Source organism: Pyxicephalus adspersus, chromosome 6, assembly GCF_032062135.1.
Source record: "Pyxicephalus adspersus chromosome 6, UCB_Pads_2.0, whole genome shotgun sequence".
Taxonomy (NCBI): Eukaryota; Metazoa; Chordata; class Amphibia; order Anura; family Pyxicephalidae; genus Pyxicephalus; species Pyxicephalus adspersus.
The window spans coordinates 90,880,582-90,899,065 of record NC_092863.1 but is presented as its reverse complement, the minus strand read 5'-3'; the positions used below and the strand labels follow the sequence as shown (position 1 = coordinate 90,899,065).

The 18,484-nt window shown below is 37.5% G+C and overlaps 1 protein-coding gene across 1 annotated transcript in view; it reads left to right on the top strand.

Moving 5' to 3' along the window:
• Positions 1 to 18,484, top strand: part of SLC45A2 (solute carrier family 45 member 2) — a 63,049-nt gene that overhangs the window by 25,748 nt on the left and 18,817 nt on the right. Inside the window, exons 4-5 of the mRNA XM_072416572.1 lie at positions 11,099 to 11,242; positions 14,389 to 14,512. Coding sequence (XP_072272673.1) covers positions 11,099 to 11,242; positions 14,389 to 14,512 — 268 coding nt within the window. The remainder of the gene's footprint in view (positions 1 to 11,098; positions 11,243 to 14,388; positions 14,513 to 18,484) is intronic.

Genomic DNA, 18,484 nt, shown 5'->3' with positions numbered 1-18,484 from the left:
TGAAGGTAAAATGAAATGGCTGTCAGCAAATAACAAAATTGGATCTCCAAGCTTGCTTGACCAACTTTGGAGCCAAGACTGGAAGATCTAATTGATTTTGGGTTTCTATATGTAGTATTTTCTGAGTACAGACCATCCATAGAATCAGGTACAACAGTCTATATTTGCAGTACTTCTGTTTTTTAAATACTACAGCGATAATTGTTGTAGACTGTTGGGTGATAGGAGATCTCATGAGCTGCAAGATACCAAATTTTCAAAATTTGGTAGTACACTAATACAGCTTATAAAAAGCAACAATATTCTCACCCAGGTTACAACTAAATGCATAAAGGGGTGGATTTACTAAAGAGGCTTAGGCTGGTCACGTAGCAAAGTCCATTACCATTCTGACAGAGATAATTCGCTTGGTAAATGTGGAAAAAATTGCTTTGCAAATAATACCCAATAACTTGCAAGCCTTATACAAAAATTTTTCAAAATGCAGGGTGTTATTGCAGAAAGGGACAGGTGATGTCTCCAATATGTGATGGTGATGTCTACAATAAGCATTTTTACTTGCCTAATCCCCTGCTTTAGCTGTCAGGGTTGCTGGTTATCCCCTGCAGTTGTCAGGTGTGAATGAGCTTCGAAAAGTTACGTCAGTCCAGCCAATCAAGACAAAAAATTGCATCCAGAAGGTAGAAGATACCGGCACCTGCAACACAACAGGGACCAGTGAGTATTAAATGATTTAGTTCTTTAAGCTCTTGGTTGGCACTTGACCACACCTTAGTGGAAAAAGCAAATATTGCAGTAATTCTGCAATTCAGCCGCCTAACCCTACCTGACCCTGTACTTTGACTCATGATTGGGCATGGCCTGTGTAAAGCTGCAAAATATCATGATCACTTTGTCTGTGATGGCGTAATGCTTGCGAATTGCAAGGTGGGCTTTTGTTTCCAGCAAATCAGACCACACAATACAGCAGGGGGGCATGAAATGGAGATGTCTGGAAGTGTTTGGTCCTGCAGGATGTTTAGTGGACATCTTTTTTCACAATTGCAGAGATCACGGCCTGTGCAACAGAAAAGGGGGAGTATTTCAGGTCGTCTTGGAGGAGCTGTTTATCGTGAACCTTTATTTTACTGAGTTGCTTTAAGAGATGTACATGCAATATAAAATTTGGCACCCTGTTCAATTGTTCAAATGTTTTGGTAATACTGTGAAGTCCCAAATTTCTGTACTTTGGGTTTGTAGGGTATCTGCTAGGGTTATATTTTGTCTTTGTTTTGTGTTTTCCAAGAGCCTAAGCGACACACACATGATGATTCTAGCGTAAGATTAACAGTCACGCTCATCTTGGACGAAAGTCTGACATTTGCCCCTGAAGTCTTTCATGCCATGATGGATTCATGAAAAACTGATCAGGAACAGTCACTGTGCATCTGTAGAAAAGCTCGCTCGTCCACCCCTATCCCCTCTTCATAGAACACTGTGTACAGCACTCATTCTTTTATCTGTCACTGGAAGAAAGATCATTTCCCATGACAATCATCTGATTTCTTTCTGACCTCTTTATTTAACTTTATACTTCCAGTAGGCAGAAAATCATTCCTCACCAGGTTTACTCCTGGAAAACCTGTTTTCTGCATGAATGACAGCAATAAAAATTGTCTTGTACAAATATTTTCCTGCTACAGAAAGCTATTAAAACATCTCATAAAATACCTTATAAAATATGTCATCTGTTTAAAGTCCATGGAGATATACTGTGCATCCTCCAGATGTATAGCAATGCTATGATATCTGACTGTATATGTTGGAAAGAACAAGGGCATCCTGAACAGCAGAATAGGGGGCACCTAAAAAGTTTGCTTATTCTTGATTAGTAGCTGAGAAAAGGGACTTTAACAGGCAGGTTTAAAATTAACTTTGCTATTTATTCTGCATGAAAAAAATTCAAACCAGTAATTCCCACTACAGGTCCACTTTTACTTATCTTTTATTTATTTTCCTTTTAGCCTGGGGTTTTCTTTTAAGAAGGTGAGGGGGCCATGCAATTCCTTTCCACCTTTCCCTCAACCCCCCCCCAAAAAAACCTCAAAAACCCAGTGCTCAAAAGTCAGAGCTTGATGTGCTTAGTAATGAGTGACATAAGTATTTGATCCCCTATAAACCAGTCCTCATGTGCTTCTTCTTGAGCCACTCCTTTGTTGCCTTGGCTGTGTGTATTGGGTCATTGTCATGCTTGAATACCCATCCACGACCCATTTTCAATGACCTGGCTGGGGGAATGAGGTGCTCACCCAAGACTTGAGGATACATCGCCCTGTCCAAGAGATTCTCTATCCAAGAACACAGGGAGTGTTCTTTCTCTACACAAGAACACGTGACTACAAAAAAAAAAAAAAAAATCATCCAAGAACAGATAATTGGAAAGTCAGTGACTGGCCATCCAGAGATATCAAGGGTCCTATTCCCCTGTTTGGTCTGATCCAACAGAAGAGCTAGCCAGAGGACCCTTGTTCACTGCCAAAACCACCTGAATAGGTAAAAATCGGTGCTGAATTATCAAAATTTAAAAATGTTTTTAAGAAAATGTATGAATTGAAAGTATAAACATTTTAATAGTTATTTTTGGCTTGAAAATATTTAAAATTTTATGGCTTGATTGTTATGTGTTGTAGAAACCCTATTTAAAAGTGGTAATTGTGCTCCATAATTTTTAAAAAGGCTTCCTAACACATTAACATGTTATTCTAAGAAGTCTAAATCCAAGAAATTTCTCTCTATAGTAATTTTATGTACTACAGTTCTTATTCCAAATAAAACTTTTCTATTCCCATGTCACATTCGGTTATAAAGACAGAATTGCTGTCCTCTAATTGCTCTCAATGAGCTTGGCTGCACCATCAATATATACAACTTTCCCTATGTTCTAATTTAAAGAAGTTGTACAGTGTTATTGTTTGGTTTTTATACCAAGAGATTGTACACTAGAACGAAATACACATTTATTATTGAATTGAAGTATAATATATTTTCAGTATAAATGAGGAAATAATGAGAAAAGACTGGTGTTTACTTGGCAAAAAGAGATATTTAAATATATTCATTTATATAGCATCCAAAGTGCAAATCACAATAGGGATCAATTACAAAAACAAAAAGTGATATAAAAGACATTCAATCTAAGGCATCCCTGAACCACTATAGGTAGGGAAATGCTTTGCTTACTAGACAATCAGTTGAAGTTGGTGTTGAAGTTGATCTCTAGCTAAATGGCTACAATCATATGGGGTCTCTTGTACTTGACAAAGGATTTGCATTTTTGTCTATTTAGTTCTGATCTGTATTTAGCATTGTCATACCACACAGCCCTCTCTGGCACATTACGAGTACTGTTGTTTTTTTTTTTTTCGTCTGTATTTCAGTAACACTTATAGGACTTTTTCCTCCTTATCCCTGTGGGACTAAAGAAGTAAAGGGGATGAAGTAGTGACGGTGCTTCTTCCCACTGACAATTTTCAGGTCTTCAGGTTTTCCCTAAGTATTTGACAGTATTTTGCCCAAACTATTTTCCCTTAGTCTTGCAATATCTCAGCCCCTGCAGCAAACTGTCCACCCACAACAGAATGCTACCACCCTAATGCTTTACTATAGGCATGGTCCTTTGGATGGTGAGCTATACTGGATTTTTTATATGTATTGTTTGGTGTTCAGGCCAAAAAGTTTGATTTTGATCTTATCTGGCTATAGCACTTTTTTGATCTTATCTGGCCATAGCACACATGCCACTCTTTGGTTTTTTATTTTGTAACTGTTTTAAAGTTACCATAGGGATCTTGGTTTCTTCTTCGCCTCCTCCTCCTGACTTCTCTGACAGCCTGAAATCTGGTTTCTAAATGACAGCCTAAATCATTATAAACTTCAACTGGAATGATCACTTTGTCTTTAAAGTGGCACTAAACCAGCGATACTTGCCTGTCCCTGTTTACTTGTAGGGCACCACCACCTTCTTCCTTCTCTTCCTGGACAGGATCTTCTGCCATCTTGATTGGCCGGGATTACATAATTCCTGAGTGGAAGTTTTTCATTTTTTTATTTTTAACAGATACCTTGAGCGATAAGGCAGGTAATAAAGATTATTGCAGAAGGAATATCGCCTGTTCCCTTCTGCAATAATGACCCGCTTGCTTGTGGACTTAAGTTCCACTTTTAATTTTTTTTTTTTTACACATGTATTTAGGAGCACTAATATAGAGAAACTTTCAAGTATATACTGCATCTACTACTAACACTACTCTACTGGGGGTATTTACTAATATTTAAAAATCTTGTTACCAGAGGTGAATCAATATCCACCCAAGGCAGACAGTTTCTCCAACAGCACTCTAAGAGGAAATTTTCCCAACTGGATACAGCACAACACAAAAAAGAAAGATTATGAATGAAAAATATAATTTAGCAAATATGTAATTTAATAAATTCCAATCTTTTGATGAAAATCATTTGTAAGTGTCAAAAACTGCATAGTGTGCGACAGGTAGGTTTTCTGGGTCAGACTGTGAACCTTGCAGTCCCACTGACTGATAATTGTGTTCAGTTGTCATTGTGTCCAAGGCTTCTGGTTACAATGGCGCTCAATTGTAACCATGAACAATATCACCCTGCCAGGCCGTGTTCTTTGTTCGCACACTAAAGAATGCACACAGCCATTATAAATAGAAATCAAAGAGCAAAGGCAAACATATATTGGATATGTTAGCAGCTGGATGCAAAACCAACCTGACTCTGTGTCTGTATCAGAGGACAAAAAATATAGAAAATAAAAAATAGGAATGGCTTTCTATTTTTTCAAAAGTTGAAGGCTTCATGTAAAATATGTTTAGCAGGCATGGATGAAAAGAATTTATGTATGCATCATTTATGTAATGTGTTTTTTTTTTTTTTTTTTGTAACCTACAATAACCCAAAAGTTTTGCTTTTCTGATACCTCCCTGTTACATTATTAGTTGCTGATTCTTGCAGTAATTCTGTTATTCCTACTCTTCTTTAAACAAGCCAAGCTGTTCAACAAAGGTGGCACAAATGTTGGTGCAACATGACACGGAGGTCATCCACAAGGGACTGCTGCTTGAGAAATATTAGCCAGAATTAGGCTTTAATTTGTCTCATACTGAAGGACCATTTAAATATACATGTCTATCCATCCCTGTCAACAATCAATCACTGTGATAACAATAAAAAGCAATCGGACCTCTTTAAGAGTATATTACTCCATGATGTTGTTGGCAAAGTATGCATATCTTTGTAGTATATGTGTATGCGCATAATGGATAATATCTAGTAATTATACTTTAAGTATATCATAGTAAGTGGGTGCCAAAGTTGGATGGGGCTCTCCATTCATCTGCATTGTTTGGGAAAGAGGTGGGTGCAAGTTGAAGTCAGCATCCCTAAAATCCAGCTAGTTTTCCCAATTGGGATCCTGAGGGTAGCAGTGCCAACAGGCTGTCTCTTGAAATGGTCAATGTAGTCATATAATCATGGTTCTCCGTGCCAAACCAGAATAGTTTAGGAATAGCCAAGCATTGGGCACTTGGGATAATATAAACACAACTGGGAAAACCAAGAGGAAGCTTGGGTAAATAAAAAAGCGTTTCTGTTAGCGTTGTCGCCACCCCTTCACAGGAAAGAAAATTAGAACAAAAAACATAAACACAACTGGAAAACCAAGAGAAAGTGCAGGTAAAAAAAAAAAAGCGTTTCCATTAGTTGTGTCGTAACCCCATTGCAGATAAGAAAATTAGAACAGAAAATATTAAAATGAAAATGTTTATAGAGTAGGTGGATACAGCAGACTTTCTGCTTCTGTTTTTTTTAAAATGACAAACATGCATCATTCTATCTACAATATATTATTTTTCTGTATGTTGGAGAATGAGTTGTCAAGGCCGAGTGCAATTCCAAGAAGCCAGCAGGCACAATGGGGTTGATTTAAAGGAATATCGGCCATTAATAGAATAAATTGAATTACTCTCTTGTATGAGATATTTCACTTTGCCATATAAATGAGTAAAAGTTCTGCTGATCTCTACCATCCAAGGATTTGCAAGCAGAGCCCTTTTTTTCCTGTTTATTCTTGGTATTCTTGGCAAAGTAAATTATCACTACAATTGTAAAGCTAAGGAAATAGGTCTCTTGCAGGGTGAATATTGCACATTGGTTTATGGCCTCAATTCCTTTCCTCAATCCCCAAAGTGCTGTATTAGATATGCCCAAAGGAGAACCAAACATGGGCAGTAATGTAATATATTGCAACTTACCAGCCATTCATGTGGTGGTTGCATTAGTCTTCTTGTTTTGCACTAGGAACACTTTTAGCAACTGCAGAAATGACTTGCTGATGTCTCCAGAAATGTTGTGTCCTCATGCACAACTAAGTGCATCATCTTTTGTAAACCACTAATGTAATGGAGATGAACAAATGCAGATAAGCTGCATTATATTACATTTTTGGGGTTTCCAGCTTGGCTTTACTATAAAGTCTTTCAATTAACCTTCATCTGAATGCTTGTAGTCTTCTGCAGTCAGAATTTATTAACCTTCTTCATATTTACATTTTTTTGAGAAACTCAATAAGGCAAATACACAAAAGAATAAAGCACAGGAAGTACAATGTACATATCAATACCAAATATAAAAGGGGTGATCAGAACAGATTTAACAACAATTGCAAAAAGTTGCAAAAAAAAAAAAAAAAAAGGGGAGGCGAAGGGCGAACAAAGCTATTATCATCCATTATCTGATTATCACTTTATAACTAGTCCCAAAAAGAGTTAAGTCACCTGTTGGAGGCAATTATATCATGGTAATGTATCCCAAGCTTCAAATTTATATGCAGTTTTAGCCATTTTTATAATACATTCAATCCTTTTTTTTATGAAATTGCTAAGAAGTTGCAAAGAGATACAAAATAACTGCATAAAATATAAACCTGTCAAGTTGTAAAAAAAAATCTAGAGATATAAAAAATAGACATTTCCTTCCGACACCTTATGATGACTGAGCAGTGCTGCAGGAAAAGACAGTTATCTTTGTTCTGATATGAAATGCATAGCTTATCAAACATAAAACTTGACATGACTACTCTGAGGGTTGTGTTAAAATAACGTCCCCTCAAGAGTGACACCCCTCCGTATGACTCTTCTTCTCCCTCTTTCTAATTTCTGCCAAATCAGTCAATCGGTATACAGAGTCTGCTGAAAAATGAGAAATGTAATGTCTAACTGGCTGCACACCATGTGCCTACAAAAAACCCTTGTGTGTTGTCCTTTTTGTTACATTCAGAGGACTTTTATCTTACCACTAGAGAGACAAAAAGGGGCTCCATAGCAATCCATCTTAATTTCCATCCTACTGTGTCATAATTGGAAATAGAGATTGACGACTTTTTTGGCAACCATGCAAACCTGCTACCTTTATGTTATATATTCTAAATACATGGCCAACATGTTTCATTTTACCAGCCAGGTCTGTAAAACAGCATCCTGGTGGCACCCCTACTTTTTGGTAGTTCTGTGCACCACATAAGACATAGTAGCAGAGATTGACATTCTTTGCTGATTGAAGATTAATTTTCTTTTCTATTAAAGTCAGTAAGTCTAGAGCCCTTGTGCCCCAGTTGCCTATGGTGTGTGACCAACTGTGTTTGGGCTGGCTCCATCAGCTGTTGAGCACATTGAAAAGTGGCAACAGTCTGCATTCCCTATTTATAAAGTCTGGACTTTGCGGTTCTTCACACATTTATTTGTTAGATGACATAGAAGTACTGTGTGTAGTATATATAACCTAGATCATGTGAAGTGTTAACAGGACCAAGGTAAAATACTTGATTGCGTTATGTAAATGTTTTCCTTTGATACTATGTAATAAATTTACATATGTATTATTTCATACAATCCCTGAGCCGTGAACCTCATTCTTTTTCTTCTTTTATACATTGATTGCTTATTGAGGTGGCTCAACATATAAAGTTATTAGTGAAAAGAGGGGAACACACTTAATGAACCTCTATTTATAACCACTGAGCCTAATGCTGGGGCATTTTATTGCATCTACTGATACCAATGTGGGGGATTTTGTGGTCACAGACACCAATAGCAGGGGGGGGGTTCCTTTTGTGTCCAATGACACAAATGTGGGTGTTAATACTATAGTCACTGGCATCAATAAGGGGCTTAATATTGTGATCACTGAAACTAATTCAGGAATTGGTATTGCGGATACTGATACTAAAATGAAGGTTATTATTTTGGTCATTTTTTCTTTAGTATATGTTGTGGTACAGCACAAAAGCAGCAGGTTCAACATTTTTAGGTGTTGATTAAATGGGCTTTCAAACACCACAAAACACATCAACACATGAACTATAATGTAGCCCTCATGGTGTCAGCTGCACTGCCAAGACCCCCCTGCACTTTGTCATTTTCAAGTTGACCAATGTTGGTCTAGACTATGGTTGGGTGGCACAGAGTGGAGACAGAAAGGAAATTGAAAAAGTCCAGTTTTCTATCATATATAAAATTGATTTAATTTATAGCTTTTATGCTAGCAGCTCATACTCCTTTCCATACTGTGTCAATACAATGCAATTTCAAGTTTAAATAGAAAATTATATGGCTTTGCTTTGTTGCTATAGATTCTAATGTGATGGTAAATACAAAACTGCAAGCTATGTGCTATCTGCCATGTGCTGTACAAGCCTAATATTTTCCATACAATTTCTACTTATTCATTAAGGGCTTGTTTTGATAGCAGTCAACATTGAAACCTTTTAAAATGCCTGGTTTGCTCACTTATGTGTTTTCCTGGTTGGATTTCACATTGAACATGGCCCATAATAGGTAATGTAGGAAAATTTTTCGTTGTCTGTTACTATCATTCCCTAATTAACACTTTCATGGTCTGGTCACATTTGATATTCCTATTTGTTACAAGAAATGTTGCCTTAAACTATGATCAAAGTTTATAATTTATATATATGTTGCATTTTAGCTTTTCTCTTGATATCTAGCTTGGCTATGTTGTTATTGTTTAATATACTTGGACTGACCCAAGCAGAGATATGTGCTACTGCAGACACAGCTATATTCTGGGGAAGAAGAATGATATAAACTTCCTAAATGCAATGTGGCAGAAAAGGTCAGAACCCTTTTCAATGGATCCCATTTAAAAAATCAATAGCCACGTGCAGCCTTTTTGTTATCACAGGTTGATGAATCAGACTTTTTAGCAAAGGTTCAAAGAAAGATTTTGTCATGACCAATACAGGATTTACAATCTGTCCTGATCGATCTCCCATGCACATAGCTGTTACATTAATTAGAAATACTTACAGTACATTTTATGTGCTGCAGACAATTTTACAGGCATTCCTTATGCTATTTTCCAAGCAATACAGTATTTACACAATGAAAGCTTGATACTTTGCACAAAGAAATGTCTTTGTTATATTTCTTGGGGGAAAAAGATCAGGAAAAGAGAAGCTTTCAGCATCCAAAAATAAGTTCCAGACTTCCAACCATTCCCTAAGCCTCAAAGGTAGAAGGTACTCTCTATGTGGAGGCTGTATATGCTGACCTCTTTTAATGCCGCCTTTCTGGTTAAATCTTGTCTTAAATAGTAGTGGTGAGCGTTAATTTTGATGTAGATTTGAGCTCTTCCAAACTTAGATCAGCACTTGAATCCAAGCTCAGATTCCAGGTTCAGATATCCTGCTTTGGGAAGAGGGGTGTAGTGGCCATGCTTGGGATTATCCAATAATGCTACATCGATGTTCTCTTGTCTTCTGCAAAAGGATGACATCGGTGTAGTCAAGCCTAGGCACAACTTTCTGCTATTGATTGTACCTTCTGCCAGTCAGGTACAGAAATTGGAACTAAAAGGGACAGATAGAATTAAAAAGGGCAGGAGGTTTGTTGGTCAGGCAGTGCTTGCCAAGGTGCCATTTTCTATCAGTTAGCCGGTAACGGGAGAAAAAAAAGGCTGACAGTGCTTGTTGCAAATTATTTGGGATGGGTGGAGTATTTGAGAAAAGTTACTGGGAACCCTGTGAATTATTAGCATGTGAAATCCAAGCAAATCATTCCATCTATGCAAAGTTATTAAAAAAAATTGCCTTTCTGTTCTGTTATGACTGATCACAAGTAAAATCACTGCATTTAGTGCCAGTTATTCTCAGGCAAATTTTCCCATTTTGGAGTAAAAGTTCACTGGTTTGCTTATCACAATACATTTACTGAAGTTACGGTACATTTTGTCTAGGGATATGAAAGGATTTGTTGGTAGATAGAGAAGAAAGCTTTTTCTTTGCTACATTCTCTGGCAGAGCTGGATGATGCCATGCTGAGCTGCAGTCTAGAAGGCTGACAATGAGACTTACAAAAAATGTATTCGCATAATGAATTTCTCCAGTTTTGTGGTATGACATTTTTTATCAATTTATAAAAGACCGTTTAGTAAATGGCCCTCATCAGCTCCCAAGATTAGGTAAATACAACCTCAGATGAACAACAGCACACCACTCGTTGTTGTTAATATCAAAGTCAAAATGCAGCATGTGAAAAATGTATTACAATTGTACTGCCTATAGAAATTTGGAGGGTATTTAGCAGCCTGGTGCTGCTAATCAATTACACTTGATTTATTGATAATAAGCAAGTGTGACCACACGTTTGGGTGGTTTGCTGGTCTGTAGCATTCAGGTGTGCGTTAACAAAATGCCAAAGAGAAAAGCCATCATGAGACATTAAGAAGCAATCGTTGCTGCCATAAATCTGGTAAAGGGTATAAGGTCATTTACAATCATTCTGAAATCTATAAATCAACAGGTAGATGTTTTTTTCAAGTGGAAGAGCTATGGGTTATCTACCCTTTTATATAAAGTAAAAATGTTAATGATAGGCCCGTTTTAACACTACCTTTAATGTTTTGTTAGCTAATGTGGTGTTTTGTCAATGGTCATTGTTTTTCATTCTTTTGAGTGTGGATAATTCTTTAAATTGCTTTTCTCCTTTCATATTTGTAATTTTATTTACACTTTATATTTCAGGTGCAGAAACGAATGACCCTAAAGTCCCTGGTACATGCTTTGTTAACAATGCCGTCTCACTACCGTTACTTGTGTGTGAGCCACCTAATAGGCTGGACAGCTTTCCTTGCCAACATGCTGTTTTTTACAGATTACATGGGGCAGGTAAGGTTCAGAGTTGTCACAAGTACTTGGGAATTGGCAGTGACCCATACCAACTAATTGAGGCTTTTTGGTACGTTTTCATTTAGAAAGGTTTATTTTAGATTTGCTGGTTCTTTCAAGGGGAGCAGTCATTTGCAAATTACCCATATTCTTTTGTATCCAAAAACCCATTTTCTTCATCACAAATACCAGACTTGTTAACAAAATATGTTTACATAAATTGTACCATTTACCTAGCAGGTTGAAAAAAGACATAAGCCCATCAAGTTCAACCTCTAGGGAAATAAACATATCCCAGATGTAAAACCCTAAAAGACATAGTTGGTCCAGAGGAAGGCAAAAAAACCCTGGTACAATTTGCTTCAACAGGAGAAAATGAGGCAATCGCATGTTCCCTGGATCAACAGTTACTGTTATTTTTACTTTAAACCCTTAATACTCAGTTATTTTCTGTGCTTCTAGAAAAACATCCAGCTTTTTCTTAAAGCAGTCTATAGTAGTTGCTGAAACTACTTCCTGAGGGAGCTGATTCCACATTTTCACAGACCTTACAGTGAAGAATCCCTTCCTTATCCAGAGCTTAAACTTCTTTTCCTCCAGACACAAAGTGTCCTCTTAATCTTTGTAATGATCTCAAAGTGAATAATGGGGAAGAGAGTTCTCTATATGGACCATTTATATATTTATACAGGGTGATCATATCCCCCCTTAAATGTCCCAAGGGTAAATAAAATAAGTTCAGCTAATCTCTCCTCATAGCTGAGCTCCTCAATTCCTTTTTTTATTAATTTATTTGCCCTTCTCTGTGCTCTCTCCAACTCCACAATATCCTTTTTGTGAAAGAGTAAAACATACATTTCTGCCAATGGGCTATTAGCAACAGATTTGCAGAGAAGAAAGTGGAGGAAATGGGTACTTAAAACTATATTGGTGGGTAGATCAATTAATGTAAACTGAAAATGAAACTTAGGTGTATAATTGTAAAGCAGTAGATATAAAATTCACCAAACCACTGCAGAGGGATAAGTTACTGTAATGTAAAACGTGTGCACCAAGAAGATACACCTGCAGTGAATGTTTGGTAAATATCACAGTCACTGCTTAAAAATATGGCTCTTGGTGTGTAGCCAGAGTTTTATAAACTCCCCCCCCCCCCCCCCCCAATCTAAAGAGCAGAAACTTCTCTACTTTTACTCCCTTGGTCATGTTCTGTCTCAGTCCTGTCTACTCTTTAGCCTCCAGATGGCATATAAAGCTACTGATCACATTTTCTTTTTGTCAAATATAGTGGTGAGAATGGATGGAAAACAAATATGAGAGATCTGATTGTTTCCATTGCAAATTCCCCCACCTCCCATGTATTAGAAAGGAACAGCGGCAGACCTGTTTGAAGTTTGTACCAGGATACAATAGTTCATTCAATGGAAACTGTGGCAGTAAGCAATGTCACCCAAGAACATGAAATGTGTTTTCAGGGTACTAATAAAAGGAAGGAAGCCCAAAAGTAATGCAGCCACCACATTTAGGGACTGGTAAGCTGAAATATATCAAACATATTAAGAGAGAGAGAGTGAGAAGATGTCCACTCACTGTAGAAAACCGGGACCTTTTTAGTCATTCACAAAATGTAATAAAGATTGCAAGTGATTTTATCAATATATTTAATTACTTACAGAAAAATGCAAAAAGTACATAAACAGAAGATACAAAATATGTGCTAGGCGATAGAGCACCCCATACATAGAAATAAGTCAAGTGGAGAACCCAGAGCATATCCGAGTCATCCAGGGCCAAAAGAGCAGACTCCTAAAACTGCTTCAAGGACTCCGCTCTAAAATGTTGGGCTCATGTTAATTGGGCAATCTTTGTTCTCAATTGTTTGCTATTAAAATGCAATGCAGCGTTTAGGTGTTTGACCTGCTTTGCCAATAGTACACATACATTTAAATTGGACATGCTGCATCTGAAGAAATACAAAGCAAGTCGAACGTTTCCTCTGAACTGCCATGAGTATTACTAAAATGCAGTCAATGGAGGGCAGTCAAAATTGTAGTGGACATAAACTCCAAATGCATATCAAACACAAGAATCTTGTCATCCACATCAACCCTCTATCACACATCATAGCCCATTTGTGACAAGGATGAACTATTGTAACACTTACAACTCTTGTCTCATCCCCATCCTGTTACTGGACCGTGAGAAGAAGCCCCTGCTCTTTCCTCCTATCTGTATGTTTAGGCACATGAGCACTGTTAATGCCACAATTATGGGAACCTTTATGCTACTGCTTCATTTCCCAGGGTAAGCGTTTCTGTACAGGGTGTGAGGGGTTACGCTCAGGATCGCCTTTGCTGGGGTCAAAGGACACTTGTCTGGTTCATCCAACTCAGATCACACACCGAGGTATCGGCCTTAAGCTGGCTTGCAGCCAGGTTTATTGAAGGTTGCAGATAAAATAACAAAAACAGCAAAAGAAAACTTTGCCTGTCCGGCATTTACTATACATCAGACGTCCCTGTCTATCAGCTGGAGGGCTTCTCCCTGTCAGCTCAAAACCAAGCTTTCAGCAACCTTCTACTCACTTTTGAGCTCACTCACACAGACCAACTGTCTGCGTCTCCAGCAGAGCTCCTCACACAGAACCTCTATATGTCTCTCCAGCAGAGCTCCCTCGTACAGAACCCCTATCTGTGTCTCTCCAAACAGAGCTCCCTCACACAGTCCACCTGTCTGTGTCTCCAAACAGAGCTGAACTACTGACTGAGCTCCTGCCTCTATGGTATATCCCCACCCTCTGTGCTTCCTTATTAATTACCGCACAGGTGAGCGTCTTTCACCTGCTACTTCACATAGGAGAGGGATCTTGGGCAAATATATCTCCCTTTCACCACCAATCCTGCCTTGGTGTCACAAGGGATTGCAAAAAGCAAATACCAGGTCAAATTATCTTCTTTCCACTTACATATAAAAAATGTATAATGCAATAATACAGACCAGAATTAATGTGTCACTTTTAAATGAATACATTACCAAATATATAAAATAAGAACATTAAATTGTGACTTTTATCTCTGCCTTTAAACAAAAACCATAAAATGTGTCCCTGAATAAAAGTAAAATGATATGACCTTGTTCACTTTCAGATTGTTTACCATGGAAACCCATATGCACCTCATAACTCCACCGCTTACCTCATCTACGAGCGGGGGGTAGAGATTGGCTGCTGGGGTATGTGCATCAATGCCATCTCCTCCTCTTTATACTCTTGTAAGTATTTTGTTCCAATAATCTGCATGCCAATTGTACCATTCTACCTTTTAGTTTAAGTGAAAAGCGTAATTTTTTCTTTCTCACTGATTTTAAAATTAAAATTGCTTTGAGAAGGTTAATATACAAAAGAAATGAATAAAAATTTGTATTGAAGATGTTATTTAACAATTATAGCAATGAATGCAAACGCATTGAAGATATTATCTCAAAATGGAAGCAATGAACAATGAGCGGTACATCCAAAGAGGGAATATTTCTAAATTAGCTTCCTAATTTACTTTTACGTCAGAGCTTTAAAGTTTTCAGTTTTCTTTCAAATTGCTAGGACATTTATGTTTGCCTTGTTTAAAGCTTTGAATAATATTGTGGCCAATATAAATGGGATTAATAATATCTATCAATCTATATGTAGCTATGTTATTGTTTTAGTGACGCTTTAACTTATAATAACTTTAACGTGAAAGTATATTTCAACCGAAAGAACAAAAATGTGATATTTTGGCATTAGTTTTTCTTTTTTCATACTTTTTTTTTCCTTCATTTTTATGGAGTGGTCCTGATGGCAACATGCTTTCTGTCCTATGCTGACAAAGCTATCTATGAAGAAGCAGCATTGTCATCCTAGGATATGTCACATACTATGGCCTAGTTAAACTGATATGACTAAATGCATTTAAAGGTATAATAAGCATATAGGAAACGTTGTCAGGGTTTACATGAACTTTAAGCACATATCAAGGCCAAACGTAATGGCCACTTTATTAGGCACACCTGGCTAGTACCAGGTTGGAGCTTATACCTTGCTGGAAGTAGCCATCAGAAATTGGGTACCCTGTGGTCATAAAGGGATGGACATGGCATCAATAGTAGGGTAGGTTGAGGCATTTATTAAATGATGCTAAGTTGGCACTAGAGGGTCCAAAGTATGCTAAGAAAATATCCCCCACACCATTACACCATCAATAACAACCTGAACCATTTAGACAAGACATGCTTTCATGTTGTTTAATCCAGGTTTGATGCCACCATCCAAATTTTGGGGGAAACAAAATGAAACCAACAAGCATTTTCTTTCAATCTTCTATTGTCCCATTTTGGTGAGCCCGTGGAAATTAGGTGCCTGATCCTAGCTGACAGGGGTGGCATCTGGTGTGGTCTCCTGCTGCTGTAGCCCATCTGCTTCAAAATTTGATGTGGTGTCAATCAGAAATGCTCTTATACATACCTCTTGTAACAAGTGGTTACTTGAGTCACTGTTGCCTTTCTATCAGTTCGAACGAGCCACTCACTGGATTTTTTTTTTTCCAGTTTTGAACCATTCTATTTGAACTTCAGCGATTGGTTGTGCATAAAAATTCCCAGCAGATCAGCAGTTTCTGAAATCCATAGATCAGCCCATTTAGCACTAAGAACTATGCTGCATTCAAAGCCACTTCAACTACATTTCTTTTTTTTTTCTTTTAGTATTTTGCAAACTGAATGAGTTATCGTATCCACTTTAGGAGATTATTCCCTTGCAATTTATAATTTATTTTGCTAAGTGAGCAACCAATTTTTCTTTAGTAAATCAACCTTGGTGCCTCTTGAGCTACTAAATCCCGAACATGGTGCATTTAGCAGAGCAAAGGGAACAAGAGATGTTAATTAAACCAATTGCAATATGTCATTAATGGAGTCCTAGCAATAAAGGCAGCCTGTTATTTATCATTTCAAATCCCAAACAAACTTGGATCTTAAAAATGACAAACCGCACCTATTAACATTTGTTTGGATGACTAGAATAAAGAAGAAACTTATCCTTAACACCTACATTGATATGTTCGCAAAGTTTAATGCCCTTCATTGTCCATTGTTGTCCTTGAATATGTTTCATTGTCTACATTGTATATATTCTAAAGCAAACTCTCTTTGATCTTGACATGAACTGAAGGAAAGCTTTTACTGTCCACCACAGCAATGATCAATCTTGACTGATGAGATTTAATGGATTCTGGATGAGTTTACTTAGTGAGCCTATAACTTCCAATCGAAGGACCAACACAGAAAAGATCAGGTCACATTCACTGGAATAAACATGGTTAGAGCTCATAAATATAGATGGTGAAATAAACTACAAAAAACTAGTGACTCCCTCATATATAAATTATGATCAGGGTTGTGTTGTTTGAATCATCAGGCCTGATTTATTAAAGCTCTCCAAGACTGGGGAAGATACAATTTCATCAGTGAAGCTGGGTGATCCAGCAAACCTGGAATGGATCTGGTCCAGGATTTAAAACAATGGCAAATTACTTTAAAGAAATACATTCTAGGTTTGCTGGATCACCCAGCTCCACTGATTTAAAGTGAATCTTCTCCAGCCTTGGAGAGCTTTAATAAATCAGACCCATTGTGTGAATAACTACATTTATCTATAAATTCATCCTTCCATTGTTCTGTATACAATATTGGTGAAAGAACAAATACATATGGTCACAGTAATGATGGCAATAAGTATGAGAGTCTGTTTGTCCCTCCTGCATTTGCTTGAGTTTTCTCAAGGTCATCGGTCACAAACTTTCTGACAGTCAAAGGGAAGATTTTGAGCTATGACTTATGTTAGACATTAGATTGTAAGCCCTTCTGAGGGCAAGTTAGTGATACAACATGTAAATGTAATATGTTTGCTATATATATATATATATATATATATATATATATATATATATATGTGTGTGTGTGTATATATATTTATATATTTATATATATATATGTGTGTGTGTATATACAGAATACACATGCGTTTTAATTTACAAATGATTACCATTTCTGCACGTTCACACCCTGGGCAAGATGTCTTGGAAAATTCCATTTCCTTATCTGCTATGGCAGCAAGCAACATACACCCTGCTATAGAGTGAAGTTTTAAATGGACCCAGAACAATTGTTTTTGAAGTCTTGTAATTTTTTTTAATTGTTTGCAAAGCCAATGTACTGCCACCTTCTTCTAGGGGGCTGTGGAAAGATTGGGAACATGCCCTAAAAAAAATATAAAAAATCATATCCATTTTTCTTATATCAAACTGAAATTATAGGTGGAATAGGTGGTTTTAATGCAGGCTACTGCCAGCTGCTGATTTTTCAGTTAATTGCAAAGCCCCCTGACACAGTATTGCCACCAAAATTGTTTGGGAGGGGAGATTGTCAGAGGTATTGGGAGGTGTATGTGGAAAAAAATAAATAAATGAAAGTGTATAAATGCAGATTTATAGCAGGCATGAGTTAGGTAGTGTCCTAGAATCATTTAATAGCATCCCATATGCAACATGTTTTCGTCCTAAGCCAATTTAAGCCAGCACTGAGCTGGGAAGACAGTTCAAGCCTCAACAAAAACAATAGAAGTAAAGGAAACATTTATTTCTTCATTGTAGAATATTTTAGGGTTGGAGTGTTTATGGTGATGGTAGAGGTAGTACCGCAGGTAGCCGTAGTGTTGGTGCTGCTGATGGTGGTTGTAGTGGTAGTGTAATCCCAAATATCAGGTCCTAGCTAACCACAGGTGGATAAGTAGCACCTGCTGAAAATACTCTGTGACGGGAAACGATGATTGTGTTCTGGACAAGATCGGGTGGGAGTAATAGGGAGGGCAGTGGTGGAAATAAGTAGGTAGGATTTTCAAAAAAGAAAGTTTGGAAGGCAGGCTTTCTCATAGTTCTCTGCAGGAATAGAAGGAGAGGCACTCTCATCTTTTGTCTCGCAACCGTGGAGGTGTTGGTGGGGAATTGGACTTTTTATACAGAGTATCAAATGCAATAGGAATTGGAGGGGATGAGGTAGATGAGGAATTGGAGAAGGTTCTGCGGCAAATTTTCTGGTAAAACCTAATAGGTGACAAAGGTGGAGAATGAAAGCCCACAATAGGGGGGCAAAGGAAGCAGATTCAAAATCACCTTTACAAACATTGGAAGCGGTTTGTGGACATAGTGCACA